The 13,865-nt window shown below is 36.3% G+C and overlaps 1 protein-coding gene across 5 annotated transcripts in view; it reads right to left on the reverse strand.

Moving 5' to 3' along the window:
* PHKB (phosphorylase kinase regulatory subunit beta) overlaps positions 1-13,865 on the reverse strand; it is a 242,117-nt gene that overhangs the window by 49,258 nt on the left and 178,994 nt on the right. For all 5 annotated transcript variants that reach the window (XM_020985103.2, XM_020985102.2, XM_078150090.1 and 2 more), the window contains 2 exons: positions 5,649-5,704; positions 4,098-4,191 (listed from right to left, as the gene is read on the reverse strand). In XM_020985103.2, coding sequence (XP_020840762.1) covers positions 4,098-4,191; positions 5,649-5,704 — 150 coding nt within the window. The remainder of the gene's footprint in view (positions 1-4,097; positions 4,192-5,648; positions 5,705-13,865) is intronic.

Here is a 13,865-nt window from a genome sequence, read left to right on the forward strand (position 1 = left end):
ATCACAAGGGTTGATTTGGCCAACAAATTGTTCTTCCATCCTTAATTTACACTTGTTTTTGAATTAGAATGGTAGGATTTTAAAATTAGAGGAGATAATTTAGTCCAAACTCCTTATTTTTCAGATAAGGAAACTTAGGACCTAAAGGCTGGAAGTGGTTTACTCAAGCTCATAAGCCAACCAGAGAAAGAGTTCAAAATAAGGACAGATAACTCTGAGACCAGCCTCAATCCACCTTTTCCCTCTGCCCACATTCCACTGCTTCTTCAGAACTCCAGTGGAGGTTACGAAGAAACTGTAAAATCTCCCTCAGTGGAAGGATAAGCCAGCCAACTACAAGAAATGTAAATATCTTTTCAGGAAGAGTAGATCTCTGAAATATGTTAGTAGCCAATTCCTGATTCATTTTCTAACATTCTGGATTCTATTCATTTACCCTGAGTAATAAATCATTAGGGAAAAAAATCCACTACAAACTTCCTACGGCAACAAAAATCCTACCACCAGAAGCGTTTATGTTAGAGAAGGCACAATGAACAAGCTCAATATAAGGATCCTACTCAAACGATCTGTAGTCAATTGAACCAGGAAGGCTGTGAATATCGCTCCCAAAGCAACAATGGGTTGCTTATTTGTTTGTATTTAAGTTGTCTGGACAGGAAAAAAAAGCCAACCAACACAAAGCATTCTGAAACATTTTATGTTGGCTGCTTGAAACAACAGGAAAAAGATGAACAGAGCTACTGCTCTAATAAGTGCTTCAGTAAGCAATGGCCTTATGGGGAATCCTTGCTCTCTCCTCTTCCCAAATCCTAAGGAATAGAAGTAGGGGAACCGGCATGATAGAGGGGAAAGAGAGCTAGATTTGGAGTCATTGGACCCACGTTCAAATCCTGACCTTGTCACCTACCTTGGGATACTGCCAAATCACTTTACCTCTCTCAGCCTGAGTTCCTCATTTATGCATTTTAGTTGGACTGGGTTACTTGTAAGATCTCTTACAGCTCTGAAGCCAAATAAGCAACGTTTATTTTGCCAAGGGTTCTTTTAGTCTGCCACCACATGCTGTTAGCTGAGGTGTTTCCCCTAATTCCTGATTTCTTTTTTTTTTTATAAACTTGCTATGGATTTTGTATAATATACCACAATGAACCAATCACTTTTTTTTTGGTTTTCATTCTGCATTATTTTTAAATAGTTTTATGCCATTCATGTCCTCAGCTCTTCAAATGTACCTGTGCCAGCCTAGCTTACTGACTGCAGATGTACAAAAATTTAGGAGGCGTGTCTGAGCTTCTATAACTCTTTCACTCCAGCAAACAGCTACTTGAAAAGTATCATAGATCTAGGGATGGAGAGAGCTCAGAGTATAGCTGGTTAAACTTCCCCCACTGTACACATGGGGAAACTAAGGCCCAGGGAAATTAAGTGACTTTTAAAGATCACATAGTAATAAGCATCAGACATAATTTGCTTGAATAACAAAATCCTACGCAACATTGCAGCACAGCAGAAGAGCATCCAAAGGGGAAATTATTTTTGAAACAAACATTAACTGTAAAACGTCACGTAAAATGTAAGCAAAAGAAAGCAGTAGAAAACTCATTTTGAATACACAGAACTGATTCAATGTGAATGACAAGAAGACGTTAGGTGGCATTCCTCTTCCCATGACCAACCTCCATTTTTCTTCCTTTTTAAAAATTTTAAAAATTTATTTTATTTTTAATTTATGTAATAAAACAAGCATTTCCATAACACAGTATAACTAAAAAAAAAAGATTGCATATGGAAACTACAATTCTTTTTTGTGTAACTTGCTGTATTCTTCTTTCAAACAAAATGTATCTGTCTAGATTACTTTAGATTTATTTCTTAAAAAGCAATCATAGTTAGCACCTTCTTATAAGTGAAAAAGCCAGTGACATAGTTAGACATCCTTTAAGATTTTCTTCTTTATAAGAAAAAGAACTTGAACCCTCTAGAGTTATCCCAGACATATTTGTGATTTCTCATATGTGGTCTTGAAAATCTTCATACATGTCAGATTAGACTGTACATACTACAAAATTTCATGTACTTATCTACACAAAATGTTATAACAGTGATCAAAAGACTCAGAAGTACAGGCATGCTCTTTTGTTGCAGATATGCACTACAGAAGTCTGCTATAATACCAATACCAGGAAGCAAAAAATGTCATCTTCATCACGTTGTGAGACACCGTGTGCAATAAAAGTCCCAGAAGATCTCTTATGGAAATTTAAAAGGTTGGCCTTTATGCTACAACTCACTAGAATACATCCTAAGAACTTGAGGTAAAAGAGTGAAAGGCCATAAAAACAGAGACAACACTTAAAATGAAAGAATAATGTTTACTCTTTAAACACGCATGACAGCAGAAAGGGGAAAGACAGTAAGAACCCTGGGTTGGAGGTCAGAGAACAAAGTTCCAATAATAGCTCTGCCCCTTACTACTCATGTGTGCCTCTTCAGTTTTCTCACATACAAATTGTGTACTTAAACCGTAATTTTTTTTTGAGGGAGTGGGGGAACTAGTCTAGTGATTTCATAGGTGTAGAGAGCTCCCAGTAAGAACTCCTTCCATCAGCTCAGAATGGTACTTTTCTCTGTCATTTGGTAGTTTGGGGCACTGAGAAGTTAAGTGACTGGCCCAGGGTTATGTATCAAGAATGTGGGAAAGACAGAACTTGAACCCAGGATTTCTGAAGCTCAGACCAGCTCTATCCATTATGCCATGTTTCTTCTCAACTAGTAATTATGATTGCTTTCAATTTAAAAAGATGGTGACATATGAAGTTGGTTCTGAAGATTTTTAAGTTTATTTGATCAGATGACTTCTGGATTGGCACAGCTGTAATAATATCCTAATTGTAGAGATGCATCCATGACAGAGAATCAGAAGATTTAGAATTGGAAGGGATCTTGTGGATTTCTCTGGGCCAAATGCCAAACTTTACAGATGAGAAAATTGAATCTCAGTGAGAGGAAGTGGCAAGCTGGCATTTGAGCACTTGTAATCCAAATCCAGTTCCATTCTGCTAATGAGAAAATTGAAGCTAAATATTTTGTCATATTCAAAAAGCTAGGGAGTTGCAGAGTCAGGACAAGAACCTAAATCTCTCAGTGACCACACCAGTGATTCTTTCATGGTACCATAGTGTCTCTGACAACCTGAGAGAATAATTTGACTATGATAAAGATGATAAGGTTATAGACTGATACCTAATGGCATCAGAGAACTATTTATAGTATGCGTTACCTAAAATTATGAAATGGTACTCATTCATAACAATATAATTTAAATTAAATAAAAAACAAAAATAGAAGTTATTTTAAAGTACAAATTATGGGAAGGGGAGAATAAGCATCTTAATTTTTTTTATTTCTGAAGTAGTTTCTTCAATGAGATTCAAAATATAGAAAATTTTTATGTAAATGACAATTATAGAGATTATTATGATTTAGGATAACCTGCTATTAAGTTAAGATAGACTTCTGTGTAAATTATAGACTCTGGTCATGGAAAAAGATGACATAAACCACATACTTTAAGGATACATGATTTTGCCACTGGATCTTCCCTGCACAGATACAAATCACAACCTCTCTAAGCCTTACCAGATGGCCTAGGTGAATGGTTGCACCTGAGAAATTCATCACTCTGCAGTCAACTTGGTGATAAGGCTCTCTAAAATTAGTTGGGTTGGTTCTTGTACAAAAAACATATTGTAAAACCCAAAATAGAAACCCGTCCAGCTTGGGAAGACCTGTTAGAACTTACACTGCCTGGGCCTAGCTTTTTGAGAGTTTAGAGTCAGGATCACTTCTATATAATAACAAGCAATTTGAATAGTGGAGATGATTCTGGCATTTTACATGACTGAATAATATGAAACCAAATAATATTTAGGCATATATAAAGCAGTTGTTATTCAGCATTAATGATTACATGCAAATTGTGATTTTATTAGGATAAAATGCCAAATAATGAATCTCAGAACTAAAAAAACTCCTATTTTGATCAAATCTAAGAATCTCATAGAAGGAGAGAGTTGAGTGATACAGTGACTTACCTTCACAAGTTCCTGCTGAGGCCATATCTGAATGGGCTCAACCTGCTGTGGAGTCTGTGTTTGGATACCATATGTGTTGAGAAAAACTTGTAAGCTAGAACAAAACAACAGTTGAGACATTTTTAGCATAGGGATCCGAAGCTTGTAACAGGCACTATCCTTTGATGGAGGAGCTTTAAAGCCAAAGTATGGTTGGATAAATATCTTTGAAAGAATGAGAACAGAGGGATGGGGCCAAGATGGCGGAGTAAAAGCAGTGACTTGCTTGAGCCCTCCCCCAAAGCCCTCCAAATACCTGTGAAAAATGGCTCTAAACAAATTCCACAGCAGCAGAACCCACAAAAAGAGAGAGTGAAACAAATTTCCAGCCCAAGACAACCTGGATGGTTAATTGGAAAGGTCTATTGCACTGGGCTGGGAGAGGAATACAGTTCAGCATGGGTGCATAGGCAAAGACCAGGCCTCAGCAATCCTAGAGCAGTCCTCAGAGGATTGAATCACAGGCAGCTGTAGTGGTTTCCAGACTTCTCAACCCACAAATGCCAAACACAACTTAGAAGGTCAGTAGGAAAGGTCTGTGACTGCAGTGAGAGAGAAGCTTGGTCCCAGTACCAGTCCCAGCATGGCTCCAGGGCAGCAGCTGCTTACAAAGCTCTAAGCCCACAGACTGAGGGGGAATCAAGTGGCTGATCAGAAGGGGACTGCAGGGATCTCTTTGCTGGTGCTGAGGCAGGATTCTCTTGCTTTGCCCATGGTTGGATCTGGGTCACAGTTCTGGGTGGAGATCCAGGGGTGAGGAGGAGCACTGGCATGGTGGAGCTTGTAGTAGTAGTGAAGAGAGAATCCTCCTCACAGTTCCAAGGCAGAAAAGAGTACCTGTAGTCACTCATAGACCAGAGCACAGGCCAAGAAAGGAGTACACACCTTGCCCTTGATCATACCATCTTGGAAGAATGGAAAATTTACAGGTGCCTAGAAATATCTCTGAAAACAGCTGCACAAAACCCCTGAAGCTTGGGACAGTACATTCTCCACACTGGAAACAGACCCCTACCTTAACAAAGAGTTTAAAATTTAAGTAATTGGCTGGGAACGTGAGCAAACTGCACACACAAAAAAAGTCAGACCATAGAATCCTTCTTTCATGACAAAGAAGATGAAAACATACAACCAGAAGAAGACAACAAAGTCAAAGCTCCTACATTCAAAGCCTCCAATAAAAATATGGAAGGGTTCAAAAAAGATTTTGAGAAGCAAGTAAGAGAAGTAGTGGAAAAACTGGGAAGAGAAATGAGAGTGATGCAAGAAAATCATGAAAAACAAGTCAACAGCTTGCTAAAGGAGACCCAAAAAATACTGAAGAATGAGAACATTAGTACTTTGACAGAAAAATAAGTAGGATTTTATGCTTATATTTCATATTAAGTTAATGTCCCCTCCCAAATAAAATTTCTTCAAATTTCAGCTAAGGAGATTACGAAATTATTTCACAATACATATTTTAAAAACTATTTTGAAGAAAAAAATCCTCATCATATTTGAAATACATACCGTTGACTTTCTGCTACCAGGGCTACATGAACCACCAAGTCATTTTCTAATGGACCCTATAACACATAAAAATGGGGACAAAATATTAAAAATTGGTCACTGGCAACTGCAACAAGAAATATGGGCAATGTTCTTTTTTCTTTTTTAATGTATAATATTTTATTTTTCCCCAACTACATGTTAAACAATTTTTTTTAACATTTGGGTTTTTTTTTTAATTTTGAGTTCCAAATTCTATCCTTCCCTCCCACTTTCCCCTCCCCATCCCTGAGATGGTAAGCAATCAGATACTGGCTATACATGTGCAATTATGTAAAATGTTTCCATATTAGTCATTTTGTACAAGAAAATTCTAATTAAAAAAAAAGAATAAAAAGAAAAGAAAAAAATGCTTCAGTCTATATTCAGACAATATCAGTTTTTTCCCTGGAAGCAGAGAATCTGCTTCATCATTGGTCCTTTGGGATCGTCTTAGATCATTGTATTGCTGAGAACAGCTAAGTCATTCACAGTTTTTCATTGTACATATTGCTGGTACTGTGTTGCATACTTGTACAACATTGCTATACCTTCCTAGTTTTGCTCACTTTGCATCAGTTCATGTAATTCTTTCCAGGTTTTTTGAAATCATCCTCATTTCTTATAGTGTAATAATATTCCATCACAATCAGATACCACAGCTTGTTTAGCCATTCCCCAATTGATGGCCATCCCTTTGATTTCTAAGTTTTAGTCACCACAAAAAGAGCTGCTATAAATATTTTTGTACAAATAGGTCCTTTACCCCACCCCCCTTTTATGTCTCAGGGTTATAGACTTAGCAGTGGTATTGCTGGATCAAAAGGTATACACAGTTTTATAGCCCTTTGGACATAGTTTCAAAGAAATAAGGACAACATTAACTATCTTTAAGTGGGTCAGTAAAGTAGTTCACATCTAATATCTTTAGGTTACTGCTACTCCTGTCTTGTTCTTTCTAAGCAAATTAAAGTATTTGGGGGGAATCCTCATGAACAAAAGACTATATCTCACTTCCCTTATAATCTCAGGGCCATGCTAAATAGTATATAACAGGAATCCTGGGATTCTAATTTTCCATAACTAGCATTGTGTGTGTAAGTGGGGTGATACTGAAAACACAAATGATGAACTTTATTTAAAATGGTTGTGAAAAATTAACAGCATTCCTACATAACAATAACAAAATCCAGTAAAAAAAAATAGAAAGTTCAATTCAAAATCGCCACAAAATCATAAATTATCTGAGAATCAATCTGCCAAAGAACACTCAAGACTTGTAGAGGTTCATCAACAAGTCATTGTTTAAAGAAATAAAAAATGGCAAACAACTGGAGAGGCATTCCATGTACATTAGCAGGGCAATGCCAATATGATAAAATGTTGACACCACTTAAACGAATTTATAGATTTAGTACTCAAAATCAAAATATAAGGAGATAATTAAAGGAGTTAGGTAAAATAACAAAGCAATTCACTTGGAGAAATAAAAGTTTTAAAATTTCCAGGGAAATAATGATGAAAAGTAGGAATGAACAGAGAATAGCTTTAGATTTTAAATTATACTATACAAATAATCATCAACATTATTTGATACTGGCTAAAAACTTATAAGCAGATCAGTGAAACAAAATATATAAGGATGAATCAGAAACAAGTAAACTCAACTACCCAGTTTTTGATAAAGCAGAGAATATAAATTACTTGGGAAATAATTTTCTATTTGACAATAATTGCTGGGAGAACTGTAAAGCAGTTTGGCAGAAATTAGGTTTAGATTAACATCTTATATCACACACTATAAGTGCTCTCGCTCTCTCTCTCTCTCCTTCCTCCTTCCCACCCCCACATATATATATGTGTGTGTGTATACATACATACATACATACATACATACATATATGTATGTATATGTATACCCACAAGCTGAATATTAAAGATCAGACCATAAAAAAATTAGAAGACACCAAATCAAGTGTATTTCAGGAGAAAAGATGACAAAAGATAAAAAAGATTACTTCAGATAGATAAAACTGAAAAGCTTTTTCGTGAATAAAATCAATACAATTAGGATAAGAAGGAAAATTCTCAATTGGGAAAAATATCTTTGTATCAAATATCTCTAACAAGGGTCTAAAATAAAACAAATATACAGGGAACTAATACAAAAATATAAGGCCACAATTCATTCCCTAACAGACAAATGTTCAAAAGATATGAATAAACAGTTCTCAAAAGAATTGCAAGGCTTTTAATAACCAAATGAAATATTACTCCAAATCACTAATAATAAGAGAATACAAATCAAAATAACTTTGAAATTTCAATTAACATCCAGCAAATTAAGCAAAGATAACAAACAGGGGAATAGTACAATGGAATAGGCAAGAGATCCTAGTAAAGAAATAAGATGCACTGAGAGAGGAAGCATCATGTGCCAGGTGGGTCAAACCACTGTCACTATCTGGACTACTAACTCCACTCGTATACAATAAAGACATCCTATGACCCTGTGCACAAGAATCCTGGGAAGATCAGTGCTTTCCAAACAACTGATGTTTTTTTCAGCCTAGTCATTGCATCTATCATCCATCTATCAATCTAAGTCAAGATATGAATTGGCTACTGTTTTTGCAGGTGACACAACCCCTAACTTGTCAGCTTCAGCTACTAAAGACCCCCTCAAAAAAGTTCTCAACAAAAAAGTCTTTGGTACTGTTAAACAGTTTAAGGTCAGATGCAAATATAGCATTATCCATGGAAATTAATAAAAATATATATTGAAATCTGATTTGCCATTGTGCCATAAGGACCACTGTGCTTTTACATCTGACTTCTAGCTAAAGCTGCTTAGATAGGCTGCTTTCTAATGGAAGATGAATTGCTTGAAAGCAGGAACTGTCTTGCTTTTCCATTTGTTTTCCCACTAATGAGCACAGTAAGCACTTAATAAATGGTTTTAATTCATCCATATGGAATGGTAAAGGCTTTGTGGAAAGACAGGCACACTAATAAACTATTGGTAGAACACTAATTGTCTAACCATTCTGAAAAACAATGTTGAATTATACTAAGAAAGTGAATAATATGTACATATCCTTTGACAGAGATCCCACTGATAGGTATACACAATATGCCAAGAAGGTCAGAGAAGGAAAGAAAGGACCAAGAGACACTAAAATATTTATAAAAACATTTTGTAAGGTAGCAAAGAATTGAAAACAAAGTAGTTGCCCATAGATTAGGGGATGGGTAAACAAATAGTGGTGCATGGATGTAACAGATTATTCTACTGTGCTTTAAAAAAATTATTATCATGAAGAATAAAGGGAGATATGAGAAGACATATAAGCTAGCAAAGTAAAAGAAGCAGAACCAGGAAACAATATACACAATGGCAATGTAAGTATGAAAGGAATGATAACAAAAACTAAAACTGAAATAGAATGCTGCGGAATTATAATGATCAAGATATGTAAAAACACAATTCTAACACTTCCTTTATGAAGTGCGGGGGGGCTACATTTATAAAAATATTGTACATACTCTAAGAAATTATTTATGTGTCAGTTTTGCTGAACTTTCTTTATTCTTTCTTTTTTATTCATTGTTATAATGATGAATCTCTGGATAAAAGGAGAGAAATATATTGGGAAATGAAGTGATATAAAAACAAAGGACATTAATACTTTCTTAATGGTGTTCCAGGCCAAGCCTAGCTTGGGCCAGCTCGACGATTCAAGCTAGGGATTAGAAAATAATGCAACATCTGTGGACCACAAAATGAAATAAAATAAGTTTACTGAAAATAGACTCTTCCCTTCTGCATCCATGCTTACCAAGGCAGCAATTGCTGAGTCAGGAAGATATCCTGCATGACAATGGGAACTCTGCTAGATCTCAGAAACAGCAATTCCCTATAAGTTGACCTTTTTATGCCTTGAATACTCAGGACCAAACAAATTCCAAAGATCGTCTCCTTGCCTCTTTAAAGTGAAACCATCAAAGCTTTGGAAAATAGATGCTGTTTCTACCATATCCCACCCCTCTGCGCTAAGATTCCCCCCTAAAACACCTAAGGGATCTTCTATCACTTAAATGGTCTTAAGACCATTACAAAACAGCTCTTGCCTTAGGAAGAAGTCTATGGTAGGTAGCACTGAAGGACAGTAAAAATAAAAGATGAAAAAAAATAAAAGTACTTTAAAAATCTATAGTCAATATAGTAAGGGTAATAACAGGAGCAGTGTGTAGATAGTCTCCCAATATAAAATGGTGATAATGAACCTTAGCACCAGAAGCATCACAGACACAGCACCAATGTCAACATCTCAAACACAGTCACTGATTCTGATCAGGGTTGAGATCATAAGCCTCTTGAATCAGTGATATGAGGGGTGAAGCTTGCCCTGTACCACCAACTACTAAGTATTCCCTGGATCATCCAAAAAACTCTCCTCCCTGGAAACACCATAGAGGGATATCAAATCTTTACACTTTTTGAGAACTCTACAGAGGGGCTGCCCCTAGTTCTTCTGTACGAACTGGATGAAGACTCCCTTTTATCTTCACCCAGTGAATCAACATTGTCACCAAGTCTGAAAAAGGACACTTTTTTCCCCAAGTGAATTCCATTCTGAATAATTGTGCAAAAGCATTTTCCCTTTCCATATGTCACTAGAAAGCAAAGTGTTTCTGAACAATTCTATACCCAAGCCCTTTCTAGGAAGGAGCCATATAAAGGGAAAAAAGATCTACCATTTAAGGCGGACCTGAACTGTTTCCTTGGGACATAATAGAACATAGAAGAAAAACCTCCATGCCCGGGCAACTAGGTGCAGGGGACAGAAAGAGGTAGTATCAGGGAGAGTAAACCTCTCTAAAGTAGTCCATCTTAAGAGGCAAGCATTCTTGAAGGTCAGAGAGAGCTCTTCTTTTTCCTAGAGTAGCTCCAATTCATCACAGAGACATCTTCTGGGAGGTGAGACATTTAGATGTCCCAATTAAGCGCTTAATTCTAAAGTCCAGGCAGTCTAGCATTCAACAATGCCAACTGCTTGAAGACAGCATGAGAGATGTAAAATCTAGGAAATATTATGGTGTAGATCTAATCTTGGGCCTCCTTTGAAGTAAAATGGGCACTTTGATCAAAAGCAATGGTACAGAATGGGTCCATAAGAAAGAAGGGGGAAAAAGAATTTTACGTAATAACTTTATTATATATTTAAAAGAAATAGCAAGTTGTACATAATAGATTTGCAATTTCATGTGCAATCATCTCTTTTATTACCCTATCATATAGAAATGTTTGTTTTATTCTATAAATTAAAAATAAAAAAATACATTTAAAAAAATATCTATTTCATTAAATATTTCCCAATGACATGCCAAAAACTTTTTATCATTCATTTTTAACATTTTGAGTTCCAAATTCTCTCCCTCTGTCCCCTTCCCCCTCCTTGAGAAGGCTAGCAATTTGATGTTGATTATATATGTGTGTCCTACAATATATATATTTCCATATTAGCCATGTTGCAAAAGAAAACAAAGACAAAAAAAGGAAAGATAAAGTTAAAAAAAGTATGCTTGAATTTGCATTCAGAATTTATCAGTTCTCTTTCCAGAGGTACATAGCATTTTTCATCATGTGTCCCGTGCTACTTTCTTGGAACATTGTCTTGATTAAAGTAGCTAAGTTTTTCACAGTTGATCATCCTTACAATATTGCTATTATTCTGGTTCTGCTAATTTCACTTTGCACAAGTTCATATAAGTCTTCCCAGGTTTTCTGAAACCATCCCCCTCATTATTTCTTATAGTAAAGTAATATTCCATCACAATCACATACCACAATTTGTTCGACCATTCACCAATTGGTGGGTATCCTCTCCATTTCCAATTCTTTGCTACCACAAAAAGAGGTGCTATAAATATTTTTGTAAAAATAGGCCCTTTTCCTTTTTCTTTGATCTCTTTGGGGGTGCACACCTATTAGTGGTATTGCTGGGTGAAAGGGTATGCACAGTTTTGTAGCCTTTTGGGCATAGTTCCAAATTGTTTTCCACAATGGTTAGATTAGTTCACAACTCTACCAGCAATGCATTAGTGTCCCAATTTGTCCACACCCTCTTCAGTATTTGTTGTTTTCCTTTTCTGTCAGATTAGTCAATCCAGTAGGTATGAAGTTGTACCTCAGAGTTCTTTTAATTTGCATTTCTCTAATCAGTAGTGATTCAGAGCATTTTTCAATGTGACTATTAATAGCTTTGATTTCTTCTTCTGAAAACTGCTTGTTCACATCCTTTGAATATTTATCAGTTGGGGAATAGCTCTTATGTTTCTTGACTTCTCTATAGCCTTTGATAGTGTCAATCACCCTCTTCTTGCCATTCTTTTTTCTTTAGGATTCCCATAAGTCTGGATACAGAGTCCTGGGTGGCTTGAAACAACCAGATGTAGGGTTGCAGCTTTAGGGGATGACTTACGTTTGGGCAGGATAGAAGGATCTTTATTGCCCTGATCTTGAATATCTAGATACAGTTTCATACTAATACCCTCACATGCGATAATGATGAATTATCTTCATTTCCACCTTTTTTTTTCAATTGCCACACCTAAAGATACTCACATAAGAGTATAACATTACCCTCTGCCCATATAACACGGCAATGGACATATTATATCTTCATATCATTCTCATATCATTCCTATCAGTGCCAATTTATGTGGGCAGCCTAGACAATCCAGACTTCCCAATCTTCTACTCAAATTTCACTAGTTAATTTACTCAGGCCTCTAATCAAGGCAAGGGAAGCCCACTGTTAGAGCCTCATACCACTCAAGTGGAGCTCTGCCCAGAAATCAGAATTTAATTGCTTCTAACACAGGCTGATTATAGGAGGTGGCAAACCATGCCTGAAGCTGCACAGAGTCATTCCACCAAAGCCATCCCTTTGTGAAATTTCACTTCCCTGGTTGAACTATAATGGGGAATCAGATGCAGAGAAAATTCATCTTTGTGGGTTCAGGCACGCTGATCTTAGCCATCTAAAAATGGATAATGGTCATTCCTCATGCAAGGTCTCTATCTGATTTAACTGGCATCATAAAAGTAAATCTGTGACCATACCAAGCTGATGAAATTCTGTAGCTCAAGAGAAATTCTTAATTTGCCCTCATTTGAGTACAATCTTATTAACTATTGTTCTAATGATTCCTTGGTGGTAAAAGCCAACCTGCCCTCTCATGTATACCTTGTGGAGGAAGTCTCTCCCTGGGGAGCAGCATTAGGGCAAGCCTGAGTCTCTTTTACTACTTGCAGATCTCAGCTCTCATTCTCACACCTGTAGTTATCAGTTTCCACCCCCATAAGCAACACCTTTTTCAACCGTGCTGTTACTAAGTCCATAGCAACCCCTCTGCCTTCAAGCATGAACCTTAAAACCAAAAGTGCATTCATATTGGTTTCTAATTGCTAAAAGAACAATTTTCTTCTATTTCTCTTAGGTCAGTGAGCTAATTTTTTTTAAACCATTAATAAGAGTCAGGAAATAAAAGTTTTGCAATAATTTTATACATGCTCCAAAACTCCTTAAATCACTCATTGGCTTAATCTTACTGAATTAATGAGCTGCCCTCTCCCATAGAGAATGCTCTCCATATGAAAGTAAAGGGTACTATAACCTAAGTTTGGTAACTTGTACATCACTTCCCCCACTTTAACTATATGATGAACCATAAAATTACTGCAATCCAATCTTGCTAACTATGTAAAATATTTTGTGCCAGGCCTAGTCCAGGCCAGTCCACTGATTAAGGATAGGGACTGAAACATAATGAAACACTCATGGGCCATAAAACACAATAAAAATAAATTTACTTACAATAAGATTAAAATAACACAATTTACTTTGGAAAAAAAAAGCAGCTCTCTGACACTTCCACACTTTGCTGGGTGGTGGAAACTACATCAAACTTCAAAAACACCAACTTTCCACAGGCTAGTCTTTTTAATGCTTTTAGTTCAGTAGAACAATCAAATCCTAGGCCATTCTTAGGATGATACATAGGCCATCCCAGCCTATATAAAATAGATGCCATTCCTACCAGAAATGGTTAAGGTGAAGCTTTTAATTTGCTATCTTAGCTATATGAGCCCATTCCATGTCTTTCTCTTGAATATAAAATAGCATTATCCCA

Source organism: Phascolarctos cinereus, unplaced genomic scaffold, assembly GCF_003287225.1.
Source record: "Phascolarctos cinereus isolate Bilbo 61053 unplaced genomic scaffold, phaCin_HiC Scaffold_2;HRSCAF=192, whole genome shotgun sequence".
Taxonomy (NCBI): Eukaryota; Metazoa; Chordata; class Mammalia; order Diprotodontia; family Phascolarctidae; genus Phascolarctos; species Phascolarctos cinereus.